Below are 25457 nucleotides of genomic sequence, written 5' to 3'. Positions count from 1 at the left end.
ATCGAATGTTGGTGTCATTGTTTTTTCAGGGTTTTTAGTAAGGGTTATTGGGTAGTAATCATTCACGAATGTATTAAGTGGCGCCTCTGCAGATTTTTATCACGTCCTCTCTAAAATTGCTACTTGTGTTAACCATGGTTTGTTTGGTTTCCTCACATGTACAAAAAGTTGAATATAGATGGAAATACAATATTTTTGAATGCAAAGCAGTCCATTAAACATCATTTTTAAAGCAAACTCCTTGATTGCACTGATTTGTCCAAAATGTCTTGTATGATTTTCATTTTTTTTTTATAATGATCATATCTCTGAAAATTGATAAAAGAAAGCACAACATAGTTCATATCTAAATTGAATATCACAGAGATGAAGTCCTCAAATTCTTACTACAGTTCCATTGTAAGTACATTCTTCTCTAAACCAACATACCCGAAAAATAATGTATAGGAGCTAAAATAATGTATATACTTATCAAATTAGTTGTAATGCATGTGATAACTAAAAATCTTAGATATAGTGTATGTTTTAATAAGATTATAAGTATGGGCGAGGTATTAACAACCTTCTTCGTAAATTTTAAAATTTATTTTTTTATATTTTTTTAATCTAAATAAATTTGTAGATTTTATATGATCATGAACCACTATGAATATGAACTTTGAAGGATATAACATTCTTATTAAGTATCAATGTTGTTGGAATTATTTTTTTAATAGAAACTTAGCATGCTTCAAGATTTTAAGTATTTATGGTAGAAATCAAGTAAAGAATTTCAAAAAATTGAAAATTTGTAAAATGTAGCCACTGCTACAACCTACCTTTAACTTGTAAAATAATTATAAATCAAGTAATTCACCTCTTCTAGAATCAGAACGAGAGAAAGGATCAGATCTACATCTCCGATACTCGACATTCAATTAAAAAATAAATAAATAGCAGATTGTAGATCCAATTTTTTGCTGGTGCATTCACTTGGATCATCATTGCATATATGGATCTCCTTTAAAAATATTTTTTTTAAAAAAAATGATCAATTCAATAAATTGACACCCTCAAATTAACTATATGTTACAAAAAATTCAGGCATATTAACTTGCCTTGGGTTTTTTTTGTTGTTGATATTTTGACTATTTCTTTCAGCCTAAGTAACATGGAAATCTACACCATAAGCAACATAAAACAAAATTTCTAGCAGATTGCAGAATTGCAGCAAGCCATTCACATGCAAGCAAAACCAACCGGTCCGTATCTTTCTTAGCGGCAGCATCTCTGCCGAATCCGACGGTCTTCTCTCGCCGAGGAGAACCAGGCCAAAAGAAGAAAGATAAACCCTAATAACTCTCTCCCCTCCCTCCGTTCCGACTCCAAAACCCGAGCTTTTTTTTCCCCCTCTACAAGCTCCCTTCCCTTCGAATTCTCTCGTTGCCCTCCACAAGGCCTAGATTCCTACTCCCCCTCTTCCATGGCGATCCGCTCATCCCTTTGCTTCTGTAGACCCTAATTCCTGCCCCATGGAGTCGCTCCGATCCAAGGATCGGGCGGTCATCGAAGCCTTCGCCGAGTTCGATCCCGCGAAGTCCGCCGGCTTCCCTCCGTCCGTACCTCTCACGATCCGGTGCGTCTCTGTCTTCGCCGCATCGGATTCCCAAACCCTAGTCTATTTTGGCACCGGTGGCGGGAAGATCATCTTGGTGTCGTTGAATCCATCTTTAGCTTCCAGTTCAGGTCCCAATCCCGCGACAGTAAATGGAAACGGGAAGGATTCGCCGGGTTGTGGTGTTGATTCGACGAAAGCTGTGGAATTTCTGAAAGCCGTGTCGGTCAGCAATCGTTTGATCGAATCTATTCACGTTCTGTCGGAGATTGGTAGGGTTCTTGTGCTCTCTGATGGGTTTTTGTTCGTGTTGGATCTTTTTCTCGCGCAACCCGTGCGGAAGCTGGGTTTTATCAAGGACGTGACGGCTGTCTCCAAGAGAATTCCGTGCGCTGAGTCATCGAGTTCGGATCCTTTGGGTGATGGAGTTCCGAAAGGTGAGATCTTGAGGCCAGGGCAGAAGTTTTTTCAGAAGTTAGGTGGAAGCATTAGGGCAAATGGTATAGGGTCTAGGATTTCTGGACCCTATAGAGAAGGTGCAAACAGTTGCATTACAGCGGTGGCAGCAGGGAAAAGATTGGTTTTGATCGAGTTCCTCTTACCTGGAAGCGGTGATACGGATTCTGATAGTGGTGGTGTTTCGGTACTTCAGAAGGAAATTCTGGGCATTGATGGAGTCAGGACCATGGCATGGCTTGGTGATTCGATAATTGTTGGCACTTCAGATGGTTACACACTATTCTCCGCCAGCACTGGGAAAAGCACTCCAATCTTTATGCTTCCTGATTCTTCGGCCCCCCCTCGTTTAAAATCTCTATGGAGAAGCAAGGAGGTGCTGTTGTTGGTGGACAATGTTGGTGTGGTTGTCAATAGTCTCGGTCAGCCAGTTGGTGGGAGCTTGATCTTTCAATACATCCCAGAGTCCATTGCAGAGATGTCTTCTTATGTGATTGTGGCAAGGGGTGGTAGGGTGGATTTGTATAGAAAGAAAACGAGTGCTTGTGTGCAGTCACTGTCATTTGCAAAGGGTGGTGTCGGTCCGTGCATTGTCGCCATTGATGATCGAGGAAATGGAGAGGTTGTTGTGGTTGCAACGCCTTATAAGGTAGGTAGGTTTTGTAGATTTAAATCTTCTGAAGCTTCTCCTCATTTCGGTTGAGTTTCATGTAACAAGATAAATGCTACTCCAATACAGAAGTTGGATATTACTGTACCTTACAATTTTTTCCCCTTATATATAGATCATTTGTGATGTTGACAGTGTGTGAAGCATGAGCATGTCTCTTTTTTTTCTTTTCTTCTTTTAACATTTTTGAATGTGTGTGGTGGGGTGGGGTGGGGGTTGGGGTTAGGGGGTTGCAGCGTTGCACCGATGGGTTGGACCTTTATATTATGAATCAGATGTCATTGAACAAAGAGAAGAGCCATAACATATTGAAATAAGGAGGATACAAAGAAGTTGATTCTGTTGGAAAATTATGCACTTTGGGAACAGGATGTTGCCCACTTATTCTTGATTGGATGGGAGTGGGACAAGGTGGAGGTGGATTGGATGTTATTGGAAAGGGAAACAGAGATATGAGATTAGCTAAAGACAATACTCTAAGATGACTTACAAATATATATAATTACACAAGCATCTTTTTGAGCCTAAAATTGAATGAAACATAAAAATAAATGCTGAAAACTCATTGGTGAATGGTTAGGAAGCTGATGAGAAGAAGGTTATGCCAGTCACTTTGAGCTACTTCCTGCATCTAAAGAGGAAGCAAAGGTTAGTGATAAAATGAAAAGACAGAGGACTGGCGGTGCCACAACGAAGACCGGTATTTATTGAAGTCCAGTTTTGAATAGGGTAAGGGGGATGAATTTTAGTTCATCGTTATTCTGTTGAAAGAAAACGTGAAATATGGTCTAGGAGGATGCTGCATGGATCGTTGAGGAACTCCCACTGTGAAGGATGACCTGTAGGAACTCAATGATATTTGTACCTCTCTTTCCTTGTAAAGTGAGTGTTAGGTGGTGCAAGTATGAGGTAGAACATTTGTGGAAATTTTGATTATGTGGTCTGATGTATAGGTAAGGCAACTGGTGTAAATATGGCAAATAGCTTCAGTAGCTTTGCAATGAAAATTCTGTAAGTAGAGGGATTTTTAATGCTTTCGAGAACATTGTTACTATGGGGCTCTAATTGGTCTCTACTCAAAAAGAGCATGCTGTTTCAACTACCTGTTTGATTTTCTTGCTTTTCTTTTTCTGTGGTAGAGTGCTGGTGGGGTTGGGTTTAATTATATCAGATAGTTAATAATCCTGAAAATAAGGATGCTATGCCTTGAGGTGCAACAGTTTAGAAGGATGTAGCTGTTATATTATTCAAACGTAGTCTTGCTGAAACGAAATTCCGGAATAGTGATTTGTAATCATATGCTTCTTCTTCTTCTTCTTATAGCTTGCATATTCATTTGTTTTTTGAAAATTCTGTATGATGTGGAGCTTCTATGTGTTAAATTGACTGCTTCGCTATGTTTTTTAATGTAATCTTTGAACTTTCTCAAATAAGCAATGATAACAAGAAATGAGTGTTCTGTTCTATGTGTAATTAATGGAAAAAAGGCAAACTCATATTATGCATCCTTCGGGCATGACAAAGGATTGATTTGCAGTTTATAGATTGTTTTATCTGTTGCCTCTGTCTTCTATTCTTGCTTTACATTAACGCTACTATTAATTGACTGTCACAGGCTCTTTGCTTCTGTAAAGTTTCTGCAGAAGAACAGATCAAAAATTTATTGAGGAAGAAGAATTATAAAGAGGCCATCTGTTTGATGGAAGAGTTTGAGTCTGAAGGTGAAATGACAAAGGAAATGCTTTCCTTTGTGCATGCACAAGTGGGCTTCCTGTTGCTTTTCGATTTGCATTTTGAAGATGCAGTAAATCATTTCTTGCTTTCAGAAACTATGCAGCCATCCGAAATCTTTCCTTTCATTATGCAGGATCCAAATCGCTGGTCACAACTGGTATATGGGTGCCCTTTGAATTCCTTTCAACATTACTTCCATTTGGAAATATCAGTCTTCTCTGAATTAAATTGATGGTGCCTAAGATTTTGCAGCTACTGCTGTTATATGATTAAACAGAAGATTTTAAAATTCAAACCCTAATCATGCTAATTTTATGTTTGTGAGAGCATGGAAATGGTTAGAAGGGCTGTTTATACCTTGTGTGAGTCTACTAATCCTTTAAATGTTCAATTTACCTTATCATTTATCTGGCAAAGAAAAATGAGGTTGTATTTATATTACAAGAAATTTATGTGGTCTGTGTTTCATGAAACAAGCTTTTTCTTTATTATTTTCTTAATGTCATGCATTTAATTGCAAAATCTCAAATTCAAGCATACTTAGAATGACAGATAAGTTCTTTGCAATATATGACATACGTGTCCAGCAGCTTATAGCTTTCTGATTATTTGAACAACACATCTGGAGTTTATTTTCCTCGTTCCTTTCTTTTTTTTCTCATTACATTTGTCACAATTGACAATACATATTTTTTGGCCTGTCCATATAAGCATTTTAAGGGAAGTTTGTATTGTACCATAGACAGGTGTTGCCATTTCTGGTCATAGTTGCAGTAGTAACTACTTTAAGTCATTGTCATATTTATCTAACCGTCTTATGGGTAACAGTAGTTACTATGAAGCAATCTTGTGTGGCTTTTAGTGTATTATTATAGTAAACAAATGCACATATTTAATCCTTGTGTTTAGTTTTTTTTCCATTCGAGAAGTAAAGAAACATGTGTTCCAGGTGCCAAGAAATCGGTATTGGGGATTGCATCCCCCTCCAGTACCTCTTGAACAAGTCATTGATGATGGGCTGATGGCCATCCAACGTTCTATGTTTCTGAGAAAAGCAGGGGTGGATACTGTTGCAGATGAGGATTTTCTTTTAAATCCACCGAGTAGAGCTGAGTTAGTGGAATCAGCGATCAAAAATATAATCAGGTTTTGTTATGATGGCATATTGGAGTTTGTCATAATTCATTATTATCTATCTATTCATCCTTTACCTATTCATTCTACCTGCTTGCGGTCTATCAAGAGTTTTTGATTTTTTACCTAAAAACTAATACATTTTTTTTTATACTGTAGGTATTTGTGTATCTCTCGGGATAAAGATTTGATTCCTCCTGTGAAGGAAGGAGTTGATACTCTTCTGATGTACCTCTATAGAGCACTAAATCTTGTTGGTGATATGGAGAAGCTTGCGTCATCCCAAAACAGCTGTGTTGTGGTATGTCTTATTGTACAAGTTATTTTTAATTATACTGTAGAGGTATCTTGAGGCATTTAGGTTGTGTATTAGTTGCACAATCAAACTTGAGTAGAGGCCTCAAGACCATGTACTATCTGTATATGTTGTTAAGCAGCGGGACCTTGTGTTCCTATGCATTGCAAAGAAGATAAGGATGTTGTCAGAAAGCTGCTTAAAGGATGACCCTGCAACTTGCATGGGCGTTGCAGGAGGAGTTAGAATCGTTGTTAGATGACTCTGGGCATTTACGGACGCTTGCATTTTTATATGCTAGTCAAGGGATGTGCTCAAAGGCACTTACTATCTGGCGTATATTGGCAAGAAATTATTCAACTGGACTATGGAAAGACTCGGCAACTTTGGCAGAATGTTACTCTCTGAATATTTCTACAGATTCAATCTCCGGTCAGAAAGCTGCTGCTAGTGAAGCATCAAAGCTGCTTCAGGAGTCATCTGATCAAGACCTGGTTCTGGGGCATCTTGAATGGGTCTGTGTACTAGGACCAATTTATCAAATTTTATAAGCAATTAGTAGATTAATTAAATATCCTAGTTTTCTACTGTATTAACTGCAGGTGGCTTTTTTAACTTTAGATTGCAGATATTGATCAGGAGTTTGCGGTAATGGTTTTAACATCTGAGAAAAGGGTTAATCAGCTTTCACCTGGTAATTCTGACGCTTAATAGAGCTGACGAGTTGATTGTTCTTTAGATATGCTCTACTTTTTCTCTTAACTATGATAACTCTTGATGTTCACCACCTATCAAGAAAAAAATAAGAACAAACAAATTAAAAAATATCACATATAACATATTTTAATATCAGATGATTCCTAGCACTTATAAATCATAAAATCTGTTACCCACAGAGACGAAGCTTCGATATCATGCTTGCAAGAGAATGGTTAGTATTGTCTCATCAATTTGTGTTGTATTTTTTTGGATATTTTGTTGCCACAACTTGTCTAAGGTTATGTTCTCCAAAGTAAGTGTTTTTAGTTCAGTTCTTCATCGATTGTCTTTATTTTCTTTTGTCGGTCATGCTCACCACTTTTTTGACCTTTCAATTAGCAATTGTGTTCCTCTCATGGAGACATCATAGGCCTTTGTTGAATACGTCAAGCCACCTCAGATAATTTTTCTATACACTTTCTTGCAGTGCTGCAAATCATCACCTTTCCCAATGTAAAACTCATGCTCTCCAGGATTATAGATTTTCTGTCTCATCGTCCTTATCTTTGTTATGCTCAGCTTGTGTTTGGGCTCTTTCCTGCATGTCAGCCATATGATGAAGCTTGGATAATAACTCAAACACCTTACTCTACAAGTTTCATTTCATCTATATGGGTATACTTTATTTTTGACCAGATGACATCGTCTAGATCCTCTTATACATGCCAAGTTGATATCTGTTGTGATCTACATCTGCCCGTCATGTTGTATGGTAGAACTTTGTTGCCAAGGACATTTTTCCTTCAAAGAAATTATCATTCTCTTCTGCTTCCTGTATATCCACTCCAAGAATCTTGCTAATTCTTAACTTCATCATCATTTCCACTAAAGATACACTCTTTTTCTTTTTGGATGACAACATTTTAAATCCCTTACTCTGTAGATTATCTTTCATAATTACATCATACTGCTCAGTCCTTCCCTAGTCTCATCAACCAGATATCATCTATAAATAGCAGACATCTAGGGGTCATCCTTCGAAGCTTCTTACTTGGTGGATCCAAAAGATCTGGTGTGATAACCATTGCTTGCTTTTCACTTAGTGTAGAATTTAGTGCATTGCTTTTGGGGAGCACCTTATTGAATCCTTGCCAAATTCTCATGATTTTTTTTTTAAGTTCTGGCCTGTTAAAGAGCACTAATGATGTCTGGGACCTACTTGACGTAAAAACATCTAATAAGAACAACACCTCTATATCATGTTATATTTGTATGATTATGTAAATTCAAGCAACAATTTAGATGAAAATGACCAAATATTCCATTGGCATCTTCATGTCTGAAATAAACAATTAAAACTTTGAACATTCTTTTCAGTTTATAATTAATTCAGAGACCAGCTTCAAGATGGCCTTACATATCACGCTTTCTGGAAATGACAACATTTGTTAATTTGGACAGGTGTAGCACTTTATTATCACTTAAAAGTTACTAATAGATTTTCTTGTGGTTGCAGAAAAGGTACTTGCTGCTGTTGATCCAAAAAAGGTTGAGATTCAGCAGAGGTATTAATCAGCTAATACTGTGGGGTTGTTTTCACTTTTGTATACATGCCAATACCAAGTTTAGGTCAAAAGTTTACATGAAAATTGGTCTTCTATATTGACAGGTTAATTTTGATAAAGATTGTGCTTTCTGCCTAAACTTTTAGCTGATATATGTAAAATCTTGTAGATATTTGCAGTGGTTGATTGAGGATCAAGACTCGGATGACACTCAATTTCATACTTTATATGCTGTTTCTCTTGCTAGATCAGCACTAGAAATAGTCGAACTGGCCTACAGCAATGGGAATAATGATGCTAGAAATCATGAGGAGATGGTTTTGGTTTCGGATGTTGAAAATGCAAACAATTACAGGTATTCTGTCAGGGAGAGGTTACAGTTTTTTTTACAGGCTTCAGACTTGTATGATCCAGAAGAAGTACTTGATGTGATAGAAGGATCGGAGTTATGGCTGGAAAAGGTTATTACTTATTACCCCTTATAGCAGCTTAGTCTTGCAACAACTGTTAACTAGATTGGTGTCTTGTTTTGCTTACACACTGATTTTTTGCATAATTTTTGCATAATTCCATATTTACATTAAAATATTAAAATATATATTTACTATGTTTTGAGTCGCACTCTGAACAGCTTATGTTCAGTTATAGGAATATTGATTGTGTTTGCTATTTGTAGTTTTGCTTTGTTTAGATGTTGCAAGTATATGTGCCATAAGTTCACATTTTGTTTCTGATGTCTATGGCTAAGTGCCTTACCAAGCATCCAGAGTCAAATGATTAAAGAAAATGGTGGCTCTAGTCTCTTCTTTATCAGGCCACAAACAAGTATACTCCCTCACAATATCTATGACCCTGATGGTAGTAGCCAGTAATAAACTTGCTGTTTTACATTTTAGCTTATGCAACAAGCAGAAGGACTCCACACCTTTATTTATCAGCCAAATTGAGGATCCAACCAGTCTGCAGAGAAACCTTCTACTAAGTCCATGAAACACAAGCATGTCTTTTATTAAAACATTTCCCATTCAAGATACTACCATGTTATGCATTTTCCTTACCTCAGCACCTCCCGGTCCTCCCCCATTCCCAGAAACCAAAACCACATTCTTGCTATGATAAAAAAAGGAAATCTAACCATGTCTTATTTGTCGGACATGACATCCATATAATTTGAGTTGGCACTGTATAACATGCTATACTGTGGTGAGTATTGACATGCACAAATTGATACAAATGCAATGCCCAAAATCACAACATGATGAAGAGTATGTTAAGGAAACCTAACTCTTAGCACATAGATTAGTCTGCTTTGGTTGCTTTACAGTGGCATACACGAAATATTTTAAGGAGTCTGACTCCTTTAAAGAAGTTGTGTGTGACACGAACTGTTTATTCATTAGTTGGAAACTCTACAATGTGAAGAAAAATGCATCAAGATGGTAAATCCCAAACTTCTAGATGTGTTTGATGCTCCACCTTGTAAGAGTCGTTTGATGATGGTGGGCCAGGCACTATGCTGTTTGCAATGGTATGAAAGTAAAACATCATAAAAAATATTGGAAATTCTACGCTCTCAAATGTTTGTTTTTAGTCCTAAATATAAATATATATTATTTGATCATTGTCGCATCTAATACTGAATTTTGTGACATGAGTTGTCTCAACATTCAAAGCTTGTATTTTCTTCTCTGATATGTCAGTAATCTCATGTGGGACTTTCTCAAATGTCTAAATGGCAGCCGTAACGTACTTATGCTATCCTACTTCAGAGATTTTGTCTCTTCTGTTATTGGAATAATTAGTATATGCATCCATGTATAGAACTCTATTTGATACTCAAAGAGTGTTGTTAGAGAAGTTTTGCTGTCTTGGTCAATTTATTCTGAGTGACTTATGACAGCTTTTGTTGTTTCATTCAGTTTTACTTAATGACATTTCTATTTCGTTGATTGAGACAAAATTAATCGGTCGACTCATATGTATGATAATGTTGTCTGTTGGGTATTCTGTTGTAAATTTTAGTTTGTAATATGTTATATGCTCACTCTTGTTAGCTGCATATAACAGGCAATCCTGTACAGGAAGATGGGGCAAGAGACAATGGTACTGCAGATTCTGGCCTTGTAAGAGTCAAACAGATAGGATCCCTTAACAGATTTGAATCATGATAGGAGAATTGCAATTTGCTTGTTAATATTTTACCAGTAAGCCCATATTCCTTTGCCTGAATTTCTAGTTATTTGTGATTCTTTTGTGCTGAAGGAAATTGGAGGATTGTGAAGCTGCCGAACAATATTGTGCAGAGATTGGTAGAAATGATGCCTATATGCAGTAGGTTTTTGTCCATTTCTTAATGCATTCTTTTTGGTAGTCATATCATAAAATCTGCAATTTCGAGCGAGTTCACATTTTCCATTCATGTGCTTTGTACCTCAGGTTGCTGGATATGTATTTGGATCCGCTGGATGGCAAAGAACCCATGTTCAAGGCTGCAGTTCGTCTTCTCCATAATCATGGGGAATCTCTAGATCCGCTTCAAGTGCTGGAGGTACCTAACTTGATGCATTGTTATACTAGAAACATGCCTATTCACCTGCTAGGAACTCAGACAACTAGGAGTAACATGCCTATTCCCTCATCCAACTTGCACCAAATAATGCATCCTGTGTCTGGCATAAATAGCAAGAAGGTTTCTTTTTGCTGTTTTGGATTTTAACAGGGAGAATAAGCTATTGCAAATTGAGACAATTTGATATAATGTAAAAAGGTCTAATTTTGATAGCCTAAACGCCCTGTACATCATACCCTACACATCAAGTTGTCTTTCAAACCTCTTTAGCTAGAATATTCTTCATCTCATTAGCATCAATTAGCACAACCTGGAGGATGTTTCATGGCACATAATTATGCATGCATTTCATAGTTGTCAGATAACCTAGGCGACCCTGGGCGCTGGACCATCCTATAGTCTAGTGTAAAATTACATTGCTTTCACATACTGATGGGAAGAACTATATTGCCATATTATTACTTCCTATGGTCGATGGACCATCCCATGTCTGACATAAATAGTTTAGAAGAACTATATTGCCATATTTTGTGATGAGTCATGATCCTATTGACTTTGAATAGCCTTAGTATAAGGGTGTAAAGTAGGGTTGGTTGTACTGCACCGAACCTCCCAGTTCGGTCATATCGAACCGAACTGACGGGAAATTGGGATGATTCGTCCAGTTGGCTCAATAAATAGGCCAAGAGAAGAAAAGATGTAAGGTTAGAGCCGTTCGATTAAATAAGCCGTGCCCTCCCCCCATGTTCCCTTCCTTCCTGACCTCGTGATGAAGCCCCTCCCCCCCCCCCCCCCCCCCCCGGCTCGATTGTCACCGGTAAGCATCCCCCCTCTCTCTCCTTTCTCCTCCTCTTCTCTCTCTCTCTCACTCACTCCATAGGGTTAGGGTTATGGTTTCCCTTGGCCCTCCCCCTTCCCCTCTCTCTCTTCCGCCCTCTCCCTCCCTCTCGTTCTCCTCCCTGATGATGACGACAAGGGCATATTATTACTTCCTATGGTCGATGGACCATCCCATGTCTGACATAAATAGTTTAGAAGAACTATATTGCCATATTTTGTGATGAGTCATGATCCTATTGACTTTGAATAGCCTTAGTATAAGGGTGTAAAGTAGGGTTGGTTGTACTGCACCGAACCTCCCAGTTCGGTCATATCGAACCGAACTGACGGGAAATTGGGATGATTCGTCCAGTTGGCTCAATAAATAGGCCAAGAGAAGAAAAGATGTAAGGTTAGAGCCGTTCGATTAAATAAGCCGTGCCCTCCCCCCATGTTCCCTTCCTTCCTGACCTCGTGATGAAGCCCCTCCACCCCCCCCCCCCCCTCGCTCGATTGTCACCGGTAAGCATCCCCCCTCTCTCTCCTTTCTCCTCCTCTTCTCTCTCTCTCTCACTCACTCCATAGGGTTAGGGTTATGGTTTCCCTTGGCCCTCCCCCTTCCCCTCTCTCTCTTCCGCCCTCTCCCTCCCTCTCGTTCTCCTCCCTGATGATGACGACAAGGGCATATTATTACTTCCTATGGTCGATGGACCATCCCATGTCTGACATAAATAGTTTAGAAGAACTATATTGCCATATTTTGTGATGAGTCATGATCCTATTGACTTTGAATAGCCTTAGTATAAGGGTGTAAAGTAGGGTTGGTTGTACTGCACCGAACCTCCCAGTTCGGTCATATCGAACCGAACTGACGGGAAATTGGGATGATTCGTCCAGTTGGCTCAATAAATAGGCCAAGAGAAGAAAAGATGTAAGGTTAGAGCCGTTCGATTAAATAAGCCGTGCCCTCCCCCCATGTTCCCTTCCTTCCTGACCTCGTGATGAAGCCCCTCCACCCCCCCCCCCCCCCCTCGCTCGATTGTCACCGGTAAGCATCCCCCCTCTCTCTCCTTTCTCCTCCTCTTCTCTCTCTCTCTCACTCACTCCATAGGGTTAGGGTTATGGTTTCCCTTGGCCCTCCCCCTTCCCCTCTCTCTCTTCCGCCCTCTCCCTCCCTCTCGTTCTCCTCCCTGATGATGACGACAAGGGCTTTCAAGCCCGCCCCCCCCCCCCCCCCTCCTCTCTCCGGTGCCGGTTTACCAAACCTTGGTGTAAAGTTTCACATATCATGAGTGTAGCAGCCAAGGACTGGCCCATTGTAATGAAGTGCATTACCATGCTGAGCATTGGCATGCAACTGGATGGAAAGGCAGATTGCTGGAAGATAAGCTTTAAATGTGCCAAATATTTTATCTTGCCAAATTTTATCTAGTGTAGTTCTCTCATCTTATTGGTTTGGAAATAAACTTCCTAGATATCTTTATGCTGACATACATTTTATCATATGCTGAAAGTGAGGAAGTTAATTTTCTTGGTGTCAGCAAAATATAATAGCTTTGCAACCTAAAGTTTCCTTACATATCATATAATGATTACGATATCCTGCTTGATAAAAGTCTTTTGTTGTTCCTGGGTGTCTGCGTGTGACTCATAAATTTAAAATATCAGTTGACTATATGGAGTTCTTATTTCAACTTTTGTTTTGAATTCCACAGCCTCATGTAACAATCATATTCAAAATTTGGTGATTTTAAATATTGCCTCAACATATAACTATTCCAGGAATAACTGCAATTGTATCTGGAATTTGCATTGCAGAAATTATCTCCTGAAATGCCTCTCCAGCTTGCAGCAGATATAATATTGAGAATGTTGAGAGCTCGAGTTCATCACCATCGCCAAGGACAGGTAAATTTATCATGCTAAGAAATATGACACATTTTTTACTTCTAATGTTTCAGCCAGAGGAAGTATGTCTATGGCAATCCTCCAATTTTGGTCCATGGAATTATGTGTGTATAAATTTTGCAAGCAAGTGACTGCACTTTTAGCCATAAATTTGGCCAAATTTGCAATGGATTAATTGTTTGTAGATGTGATAAAATTCAAAGAATTTGTTGCTCTATATGCCATTTGCTGTTGGACGACCTACCATATTTCTGATTCTTTTTACATGTTACCATTGATTCGGCTTCATGATTTGTTATTGTTATTTCCTGATGCACCATCGGATAGCCTATGAGAAAACAAAGTCAACTGCATGTAACCAAGAATAAACATCATCTCACTTAAAAGCTTTCCTGGTTATGCTGCAAGGTTCATATTGGTTTGTTCCATCCACCACTCCGATTTACATTTACATGAATCCATATCCTAGACAGAAAACCATCATCATAATTATGGCAAATATGCTCTGTTTCATCTATCCTCTTCAATGTTTAGTTTCATCTTTGCTGAATTCTCCACCCTCAGCTAGTGTTATAGATCCACGCACAACTTAAATTCTGATGGTTTCCTCCATTATTTTGTCCTTTCAATTAAATTGGAAGATTCACTTTCAATAGTCATCCTCTACTCTGGTTTACATTTACATGAATATTGAGATTGTCTTATGTGCATTCTCCCAGGCCAGATGGTCACCAAGTGTGAGGCAAGTATGTTGGGAATGATGTATGTATCTTTTAGTGTATCTTTTCAAATTTCTTCTACCAACAAAATGTTCCATGGTGCAATCTCTTTATAATGTCAAAGCCATTTTTTTAAAAGCAAAAAAAAATCTGATTACTGGTATCAGTTAACATATTTATGCCTTTAACCACTTGTGTCGGAAGTTTCGTTTGGATTGCTTTGAAACTGGCGCTTATGGGTCTGGTAGAATGTTTAATTTATAGAATATGAATTAAGGTTTATGGTCTCATTGGATTTATGTGAAAGTTCCCAGTTAAAAGATAAGTGACAGTGCAGCATTAGTTTCTTGCCAATTGCTAGGAATTTCTGAGCATTTTTTTTTCCTATTCTACTCATGGCAATACATTAAAATGTTTAATTTTGTTGTTTCCTAGACAAACTTGCTTGTACGCATATCTTTCTCTTTTTATGCATTACAGTCCATGCTTAACTGTTATAATACTTGCTAGCTGATTAAGAAAATAATAACATTCCTTTGGATGGGCATGGTAGATTGTTCGTAATCTATCACATGCAATAAGACTAGATGCTCAGCTGGCAAGATTAGAGGAGAGATCGAGGCATGTTCAAATAAATGATGAGAGTATTTGTGATTCTTGTCACGCTCGCCTTGGTACCAAGCTCTTTGCCATGTATCCAGATGATTCAGTTGTTTGTTACAAGGTATGCAAAGCCCAACAATTTGAATATCAATCAGTACCATTAGTGAAATAATGAAATTGCTAGATAACAGGCTCAGGATTTCATGTGCATGAGGGAATGTATTTGCATTTCAGCATGCTTATAAAACAAATGCTTTCATATGGGATGTGAAACGTAAGTATGCTCTGTATATATGCATTTTTCGGTAAATGGATTTTATGAGACTATCCTGCTTACCTTTTACAGTGTTATCGTCGCCTAGGGGAGTCAACATCAGCTCGTGGTCGTAACTTCAAGCAAGATTTCGTTTTTAAACTAGGGTGGCTTGTAAGTAGATAATCAGGGAACATCTTTTGCTCTGTCAAGGCTTCTGTTTGGGCGCACAGTTATCTTGGGGCCTAAATCAGAGTCAAAGGTGGCCTATTCCACATCAACAGAACATCTTTGGTCGGACTTTACACCAGTTACTTTCTAGCATATGCTATCATCAACGAAGCTTCATTCTGCTAATTTGAAGAAGGCATGATTGCTGATGCTGCGATATTTATTGGAAGATCTGCTTTTTGATACGGTGATGGGAATGATGATGGATTTGTTAGGCCATGCAGCTTCCTGTGATGGAGTTTCAGCTGTCTTCATGTGTTTGCACAGCAACGGTCAAAAACTTGCTCAAGATTTACATGGCAAATATGAGACGCCTGTTTATATCGTGGTGCCATTCCAGTTATGAATTTTGGATGGAGAACTGTACACAGAGAACAGTCAACTAACAATATCATTCATAGTTTTCTCAAAAAACAATATCGTGCACAGGATATTATCAATGTCAATTTACATGCATAATGCTTCTACAGCATTTTTCATATCTTTTGTATCCAACTCTTCTACTCCCATATAATCTATTAATGGACACTCCTGAAATTATATGGAACAACATTTTTTTTTTGGTACAGATATACGACAATTTTTTGCTCCTTGGATTTTTCATGATAGTTGCTAATCAAGCCTTTTCTTACAGTTCGTTGTGGAGTGACAGGTCTGCTGCAGTCTATGGGATCTTTGTACAATAAACGAGTGATTTCAGCTTGTTTCCTTTGTTCGGCTGAGGTATCCTGGCAGCAGTAATGTGAAATCGATCGAGCCACTATTTAGTTTCTGTAGAATGATGGCCGTATGGATGTCTATGGGGAACCTGGGTTTTACTCCGTCTGTTGAAAAAACTTAAAAAGATTGACATAAAATATTTTGAATGAGATGTTGTGAGCGAAATGAAATCGCTAGATAAGACTGGAACATGCCAAGGATGATTGACGTTTGAAATCGATGCGGGTTATAAATTTTATACGCAATAAGAATGAAGGATAAGCCAGATAAATATCATTTTTTTCCCTGAACAAGCAGAATACATCTTTTTTCTTTTTTTCTTTCATTTTTTTTTTAGTTACTTGTCATAGTAATTTAAAGTCTTTGATTAATTCATTTAAATCTTAAGGTTCTTGTCATCATCTAAACCCATACCATTTTTGTCTGCTCTAGTAATTTTCCATGCAGGTGGAACCGTAGCAGAGGTTAGCAGAATAGCAGGTCATACTTCTGTATGTTTCAGCATCAGATGTCTGTCAGTGTCTAATCAACAGCACTATAATTCTTAATAAGCTTGCTCTACTATGATGCAACACATTCTCAATAAATTACCGTTTGTTTGTCCAGGCATGACAACGTTCAGAATCCAAAAGTTCTGGACTTTTTAAGGCCTTCCTTTGTCTTGGTGGCTGCATGAGAGACTTGGGTATGGATGCTGCCTTCATCAGGTATTGGGTGAGGGCTTCTCCTTTTTCTGTGGTAGTCAATTGCAAATGGAATTTTTTCTACCAAGAATATGTGGCGTGATAACTGCAATAAGCCTTGGTTCGTATATCCTTTCTTTTTTTCAAATATCTTAGTTATTGTTGAAGAAGGATCATCTTTCTAACTCTCCCCAGCTAACCTTTTACTGTTCTTAGTGATCAAATCAAGTCATTTTTATTTCTAACGTGGCTCCAAGTTCAAACGTACAACTCTCAGCTATGGCGCAATCTTTTTTATCAATATCTTGTACACCAAATAACTCAAACATAAAAAAAATAAACACCAAATAACTCAAAAGTATGAAAGGCCAGGACATTCCTCCCCAACCAACTAAAAGCAGCGGGCTCTCATGGCTTCCATGGTGGTGGCGGCGGTGGCGTTGCCGGGAAGAGTGGCGGCACAGCCGAGAACATGGTGTTCTTGTCGACGCCAGCACCGCCACTGCTTGTCAGCGACACAAGGGCTGCGACAAGGCCTGCATTGCCGGCTAGCGTGGGCTCGGTGTAGCCGTAGTTCTTTCTCACGTCGACGAAGCCGTCGGAACGATCGGGGCCGCCGACCATGGCGCCGGTGATCACATTGGGGTTGGCGGATTTGGCATTTAACCACTTCCGCCCGCCGGTGCACGAGTACTTGACGCCGTTGTCGGGGATCGAGGCGCCGCGGTGATGGACGTGCTTCGGGTAGTTCTTGCCATAACCCACCACATAACTCATCTTCTTTGGATTGTCTCCTAAGATGTAATCCACCTGCGACACAAGGATGTGGCTAATTAGCTGTGAAGCTTGCTTACTAGGAGAAAACATGGGAAACGGAAGTTTCCCAGCATCAACTTTTCCTCAGGTTTTTAATCTATTCTTGAGAATAGATTGTTGCATAAAACAATCATATTTTTTCATGATTGAACAGTGCTCTTTCAAAGATGCTGGCATCTAGTTTTCGTAATGGGTGGAAATTAATAAATGAAGCCAAGATCGAGTGCTGCATCAGTGGAAAAGAGAAGAGGTGGGGACCTGGGAGGCAGCGAAGCTCCGAAGGGAGCTGGTGGAGAAGTAGTAGGGGCCGCAATACCATCCGGGGACATTAGCTGCGTCCATATAGTCGGCGTAGAGGGATGCCAGGAACGACGTCGCCGCTGCATATTGCAGCGGCTGAGGCCTTCCGTGGTTCAGTTCAATGAGTCCACCTGCGTACAGAAGGTGTCAGCTTATCAAACTAGTAAAATTCTTGGTTAGTAAAATTCAATACTTCTTGGTTATATCGCATTTTAAGAGTTGGATAAGCCATTTCTGTATCATAAAAATACCCATGCATGCAGTTTTCTTGGAAATCTGTAAGGCAGAAGAAGACTTCAATATGCTGATGAAAATTTTCAATGCTCCCACTTTTTTTTTTTTATCAGCATTGCTGCACTCTTCTTCTATCTGCAGGTTCTTCACAACTAAATAGTGTCATGGTCTCTCGTCTTTTTTTTTTTTTAACCCCATTGCTCATATTATAGTTATCTTGGCTTCCTTTTGTAGTTATGTTAATGACCAATTGAGGTTTTCTTGATCCTTTTTCTCATAAAAGACAACTTGGATTCGAGCGACTGAAAGATTTTTATTGCGATTATATATGTATATATATTGATTTCTGAAAGATGGCATCATGTTACCTCGTGTCCAATTGAAGACATGGAATTCCTTAAAACATGAACACATGTCGAGGCCTGTGGCATTATGGTACCCACGGAGAGTCTCCTCATAAGGATAGCCCGGGCTCAAGAACAGCCTGAACCTGGTTAGAAGCAGCATGGCAGCTGGGAGCTTGTTGTCCCAGCTGAGAACCCCGAAATCTGGGATTTGCATGAAGGCCTTGGCATTCCTCGGCAGCCTCGGATCAGTCACAAAGCTCATGTAGCTGCTGTTGCCGGTGGCATAGTACATCCATGCAGCACTCCACATGTACTCATCCCAGTAGCCCGTTGAGTTGTAGAAGGGCTCGATGTACGGGTTCCCTCGGGAGTAGGGCGTTCTGTGGCCCATGCTCCTTGCAAACTTGTAAACTGTTGCTGCGCCACTGATGAGCTTCATGGAGTAGGCGGGGTCGTCGCGGAAGACAATGGAGGCAGCAGCCAGTGCTGCAGCCATCTCACCTCCCAAGTCTGGGGCAGAGCTTGCAACCTGGGTCTTGCGGGGGTAGTCCATGTCTTCAGGTCTCATCCAGCAGTAGTGGTCGTCCGGTGTCGTCGAGGAATTTGTCGCCTCACCGACCTGACAAACAGAAGAACATATGAAGTTGAGAGCCTGAAAGAGGAGGGGAAGACCTCAGCTGGCTAGAATGGATTCAAATCTAAGAAAAGAATTGAAGAAGTCTGAAGTAACAGTGGAGGTCAGTGGTTGCTCTCTTCTTGGGAATGATTTGCAAATAAGGGTTCATAAAATTGATCCAACATAGCAGGGATATAGTATCTTAATGATTATTTGATGCCAAGAGCTTGATGATGATAGTAGATAAAAGTATTTTCAGGCTGAAGCTTTGTGATGATAGATCATGCATTGCAAGAATTTTAGCCACCAGAGATGATGCAAGGTAATTGTAGTGATCATATACAATGCCAATTACCAATACTTGCGCTGGAATGTGTGGGACTTGTGCATTTAATTCTCTTCATGAGCAAAAGTCTGTTGGATGAATGCTGAATTTCTCAGAATTATATTGAATGGATTATTTCCACACTTAAAAGAGATGGCAGCAAGATCTGAAATTAGTTGTACAGAAAATCATTTGTACATAAGAAAAGGTCTCTTCCAAGTTCCGAATCTATTAGATGATCGAAGTCTCATTGAATTGTCGAGAGGATTGAATTGGAAATTTTAACAATTATCATGTAAGAATGGGATCGACATTAATACTGATAAGGATGAAGAATATCTTCTTTAGAATAATTGTATTCCTGAGAAATATTCTTAAAGAAATAAAACATTTTGAAGAATTTAAATGAAGCAACTTCTCCAGCGACATAGGACTGACTTTATGAGGTAAAGTATTTGGAGGAGAAAGCAGTGGATATCAGAAATATTATAGTTTTGAGATATATCCATATCTAAAACAATTATGAAGCAATGAGATTACAACATTGCAATTACTTGGTCGATCATGTTACCTTATAGAGCATACATTTTTTTTTTAATAGAAAATTTATAGATCACAATCTATAAAAATAATAATAGAGTTCTGATCCAGGAAGTTTGAATAAATTGTCTGCCATCTTGGTAGGTATGCTTTCAGATGCAGCTAGCAGTGGTTTCCAACAGATAAGAGACCTAAGAGCATGTAGCATCAAATTGTAAGAACAAAGATAGTCTACATCTTTACCTGGCTATAGATTTTATCAATGGTGGTGGCAGAAGAATTGAAGGTTTTAAGCAAGTAATCGGTGCCCCATTTTATGAGTTCTCTGATGTGGTTGTACTCTCCAATTGCTTGGTACTTTTGACTGTATTCTATCACTGACCAACTCAGGAGTGTCATGGAGTAGGCCATTGGGAAATGAAATTTTATGTTGTCCCCTGCATCATAGTATCCTCCAACAAGCCCCCCCTTAATATCTGGTTGATCAAAGCCATCTTTGAGGCCAGAATCTCCACGCCATGGAATACCGTTGTTCTTCGGCAAGCGACCAGCTGATCAAGAGTCAATGAATAGAAAAAAAATCAATCAGTAACTTTAATCTTGATAGGAGATATTGAATTCTAAAAGTACTCTGAGAAAATCTTAAGTTTCTGGTGAGTCTAAATGGATTTCCTCTATAGTTTCATCAATCTTTTTATTTTTTATTTTTTATGTATTAACGGAGACAAGCAATCAAGACATATACTTCTATGTATGTTGAAAACCTTTAAAATTTTAACTGTTTGATCTGAAAAAACAGAGGAGATTAACCTTGCCGCAATCAGGTAATTATCTTTTTTTTTTTCTCACCAACTTATTTTGAGAAAAATCAAAAGCCGAACATAAAGAGTGAATTATCAGTTATCAGAGAACAACTTTAATGGAGTAGACTAAACTTTGGCATATAATTGAACTCATCTTACACACAAATAACCAGGGCAGTACTCTTATGAGGAACATTTATTGCTTAAGTATTTGATTGGTTACTACCGAGCAGTGTCGAGTTCTGATCTACTGGTTTCTTCCAATTAGAAGTGTGATCTAATACAAGATCTAGCCTGAGAATCAGATCATCTAGCTGGCCAATTCATCAACCCCACATTTGACTCATGGAAGTCAGAATTAGTCTCAAGATTATATGACCACAAAAATGTATGTAAGCAGAAATAGTTTGCGATCCGACTTAATACTACATATGATCCCACTTTGAGCCAATGCGTCAAATGAAGCAAAAAACCTGAATCTGCCAAATTACTGACAGAATTGTGGAGACCATGAACCAGAATTGTGTAGGCCAGGAATTACATAACCATTTTCCCTCCAAATTAATCAATATAAAACACGCTATACGACCACAGCACTGCCACAAAAATCTGCCAAAGATTGCAATCCTAACTGATAAAATTGATGCAGACCAAGCAATCATTAGACCAATTCTTGGATGATCAATAAATAAACCACGAAGCAGAGATCCAAACAAGAAGAAGAAGAAGATGATAAGAGCGTCAGCATCTTACATTTCTGTGCATTGAAGAACAGGAGGGCCTTTTGGAGGGCCATTGCGTACCGGTCCGGCGGCGGCGCCTTCTCCTTGTGCTTGGGTAATGACTTGACGATGATGATGGGAATTCCGACGACGACAAATGCAATCAGAGCCGACCAAATGACCCACCAGAGCACCTTGCGCTTGCAGACGACGCAGCCAAGGTCAACGTACTTGTCCTTCTTCTGGCTGCCGTCCTGCGGTTCGAGCAGCCAGCTCTGCTGCGTCTCGTCGAGCTGGTGCCGGGAGAGGGCTCCTCGGTCCAAATCCAAGCTGCGGCTGTGCTCGTCGTCGGTGGCAGGGTCGACATGGATCTCGAACGCGCCGCCCCACTGGTTCCCGGAGTGCATCTTGGTATGAGCTTCAACTCAGTGCATGGGATTCAGACCATGGACCCGAAAAAGCAGCAACGAATTCAATGGAACAGGAAGGCCTGGTTCATGTCCCGGAGGAGTCGGCGCCAATCTAAAATGGCTTAATTTGCATGGAAACGATGCGAGTTAGAAGCCTCAGTTGGCAATTACATCAAACCAGCTCCGAGAAGATGACTGCTTTTATGAGTTCATGGAGAGAGACAGAAAGAGGAAGAGGACTCTCAAGCTCCAAGGAAGAGCTAGAATCTCTCTTCCTTCTTACTACTATTATTCCACATTGGTGGCTTTTTGTCCTTTACTTAATGGTGTTTGGGAAAGGAAGGAGGGGAAGAGAGTTGACTTGAGGACGCGCGCGCGAGAGAGAGAGAAAGAAGGGTGGCGATTGGTTTTTCCATGGTTTTTGAATGTAATAATTTTTTTAGATTTCCTGCAAGCCGTTGCTGTTTTTTTTTTTATTTTCTTGTGTTTTTCTTTTCTTTTCTTTCCTTTCTTTTTGTTTGCTTGTGTGTGAAAAGGATGCAGCTGGATGGATGGTAGAAGGCTAGAAGCGACCTTCGCGGGGTAGGCAGGTGGGAGAAATTGACTAAGTTTAGTTTAAGATTTTGGCTTCCAGGTGTATGCGGTGAAGGTATAGTATATTAAAGTTAGCAAGAGTTATGATGTGGGGAAGTCTTTGTTTAATTCTTAAACTCATATGGAAGCTTCCATGCATGCTGAAATAATATTTAGATCTTAGTCTGCAAGAGTGAGAAATTTGTGCTCGGGACTTCGGGATTCTCACTATAATTTTTATTTATGGCCATGGCCTACTCGACTGAGCCCACGTTATAAGAGTGTTGGGTTCATGTTTCAATGGATTAGGCTGAACCCAGGTCATCAAAATTGACCTGATTTAAAGTTGGACCAAGTTTAGACTAGTGATTATGAGCCTAATAACTTGACCCAGACTGTCCCCATGCCTATGTTGCATGTATGTATGTGTGCGTGCGTGTTATTCAGGTTGAGCCCGAGACTACCTATGGCCCAGCCCAACCTGCTTGATATGCATCCCTAACTTTTAAGAGGTTGGAGCAGTACTAACATTCCAGAATGGAGAAGGATTGCTTCCTTCACGTTAAATAAGGATTTACCTTCTTTCACATGAATCCATCATTAGATCATCCACCGCGCAGATCTCAAATCACAGTCCTTCTTATGCACAAAAGATACAATCCCAGCCCTTTTAGATTACACTCAGATGAAAATGAACTTTGGGTGGTTGTTTCAAAATCAAATGAAGCTCGTTTCAGTCTTAGCATGCATAATACTCTCACCTTCAGCTAAAAGTATTCTTCTGACAGCATTTGGAGATTGCCATATACTCATTTCAGCTTATTTTAGCAGGCAAAACCCTAATATTGATGCATGCATATGTACAAATCTTCTTTCTTCAATAGCCATAGCTAGATATCACCTACAACACATGCACATCATTAGCAACTTCCAGAGGGTCAACCACCCTAGTTCAATTCTCGCCCAAGCATGCCTAACTGCGAAAATTCTGATGGAATTTGGAGCTCTAGTGCTGATATGAAGCACCCTAATTATTACTAAGATTAATTCTCCCAATTTTAACTTGGCTGATCAACCATCTACAAAGTTTACCTTAAAATCAGGCAGAGATGGGAGAAGTCTCATGTCTCGCTCACTTTTGTCATCAAGATGCCCATATGGAATCCAAGGATTTTTCAGGTTAATTACTTGCATTGTCCAGTGCAAGGCTCCAATAGTGGTATATATTATAAGCAATAAAAGGCCAGTTTCAACCATCAGCCATATCTTTCGGTTGCCCAGTCTCGTCAAACACGTAGAGAGCTGATGGTTTTGCTCAGTCTCGTCAAACGCGTAGAGATCTGATGGTTTCCGCCCTTGATAGTAAAAGCTGGCACGAAGTTGGCACCAACAAAGATATAAATATAAGTATCCATTTTTGTGGTCAAGAGACCGCCATATAGTGATATTTCACCAGCTCATCCGAACTACCGAAGAATATTTTAGGCCTGATATTTAGGGTTAAAAATATATAAAATATTAATACATTTATATTTGTATCTATACTTTTTTAATAAATAGAGATATAGGTACGAATATTAAATAGATATCCTGTCTATATCTTTTTATCTAAATACGAATATAAATTACATATTTTTTGAAATATTTATTAAATTTGAGCAAAATTTAATAATAAAATTAGTAACAAAGATATGATCATAAAAAATATATTTAATTAAATATATAATTGTAACAAGTATTCACCAATAATAAAAACTAATAATTTTATAAAAAATATACCATTCAAGATTGTTCATTACCAAAGTAGATAGAATCTACGGCGCCTTCAAAGCATCTCACGATCGTTGCTGGTTGCAATCACCGACGACGGAGAGAAAAAAAAGAGACAAAATGAACTAACAAAATATTTAAACTTTTTAAGCATGCGCGGGTAATTTGAAGAATTTTATTCGAATTAAGTATTCCATATTTAGGTTACGATCTTAAGCATCAGTCATCCGATATATAATTTCTTTTAGTTTAAATTTGGTTAATCAATTAATTGGTTTTTGATTTAACTTAATCTAAACTCTTTTTTTTTTATTTATCCTTGTTATATAATTTTATCCGCATCCATAAAATTTTTGAATTGACTATGTATTTGAATCCGATCAGACCAAAAAAATAGTATCCAAATCTAACCCAAATTAGATATGAAAATAGATATGATCGAATATAATCTAACCTGCTTTTTAGCCCTATATTTACAATGAGTTCATACTAGACCAGAAAAGGTCCAACAAACAAAGCCCACATTGACCACAGTAAAATGAATACCTTATGTCTGAGGTTTTTATTTGCTTTGTATTAGGGAACTAATATTATCTACTAGTTCAAAACGAACCCATATCTCATGAAACTCAATAACATTTAACTATTATTTTATTTTTCTCTTTAATAACATATTCTATCATCATGAATGAACCTTGGGAATATTCATTTACATTTACACGCAGCCCTTGGAGTAATCTTAAAATCCTGAGACACCTGAATGAGACTTGAACTCGGCAACCTCCAATAGCACAAGTAATTTAACTTATAGGCAAAATCCTTTGTTTCAGATCACCAAAAAGCTTCCTTCTTCTTTTTGATTCACAAGAACCAGATTTCGGACCATCCCCAACCCCACCAAAAACATATATTAGGAGTGAAACCTTCCTACAGAAGAGTACAACCCTGCTCAATTCCAACACTGATACATGTACAAAAGCTGACCTATTCACAGAGAAAAAATCTTGTATAAATATTTTTATTGGCTAGGTAGAATTAATAAAGATTTTTTTATTTCTTTGTTTAATTTGTACTTTCTTAATAATTCTCAGAAAAAGGAAAATAATGGCTACCATGCCCATGTAGGAGGGATCAACACAGAACCCACTCACCCCGATGATTTCATGTTCAGGTTCGTCCTTTAAGAAGATTGTCTCACCTTAATTCATCTGACATGCATCAGGTGCAAACCCATTAAAGCGGAAGATAACAGGCTAATCAATTATGATGACACAGCAAAATGAGGCCTGTTGACAGATCAAAATAGGATGTTGCTAACTGAAGTTTTTGAAGAGCATGCAGCCTGTGTG

General features: G+C 38.8%; 2 protein-coding genes across 2 annotated transcripts; one reads left to right on the top strand and one right to left on the bottom strand.

Moving 5' to 3' along the window:
• The first annotated feature begins 1207 nt into the window (after nt 1-1207).
• Nucleotides 1208-15815, top strand: LOC103715288 (vacuolar sorting protein 3). The gene is made up of 14 exons (XM_008802872.4): nt 1208-2699; nt 4336-4611; nt 5404-5600; nt 5748-5889; nt 6120-6398; nt 6505-6577; nt 8099-8147; nt 8317-8608; nt 10215-10270; nt 10410-10478; nt 10584-10695; nt 13354-13443; nt 14716-14886; nt 15112-15815. The coding sequence occupies exons 1-14, from the start codon at nt 1512-1514 to the stop codon at nt 15202-15204; spliced, it is 3087 nt and encodes a 1028-aa protein (XP_008801094.2). The 5' UTR covers nt 1208-1511; the 3' UTR covers nt 15205-15815.
• A 1049-nt stretch (nt 15816-16864) lies between these two features.
• LOC103715280 (endoglucanase 12-like) lies at nt 16865-22157 on the bottom strand. Its single transcript, XM_008802860.4, has 5 exons — nt 21387-22157; nt 20074-20381; nt 18371-18968; nt 17727-17899; nt 16865-17462 (listed from the first exon to the last, which is right to left on the bottom strand). The coding sequence occupies exons 1-5, from the start codon at nt 21760-21762 to the stop codon at nt 17061-17063; spliced, it is 1857 nt and encodes a 618-aa protein (XP_008801082.2). The 5' UTR covers nt 21763-22157; the 3' UTR covers nt 16865-17060.
• Between the last annotated feature and the right edge of the window lie 3300 nt (nt 22158-25457).

This window comes from Phoenix dactylifera, chromosome 14 (genome assembly GCF_009389715.1).
Source record: "Phoenix dactylifera cultivar Barhee BC4 chromosome 14, palm_55x_up_171113_PBpolish2nd_filt_p, whole genome shotgun sequence".
NCBI classification, from domain to species: domain Eukaryota; kingdom Viridiplantae; phylum Streptophyta; class Magnoliopsida; order Arecales; family Arecaceae; genus Phoenix; species Phoenix dactylifera.
Note: the sequence above shows the minus strand (reverse complement) of the source record. Positions and strands in the feature narration are given on the sequence as shown.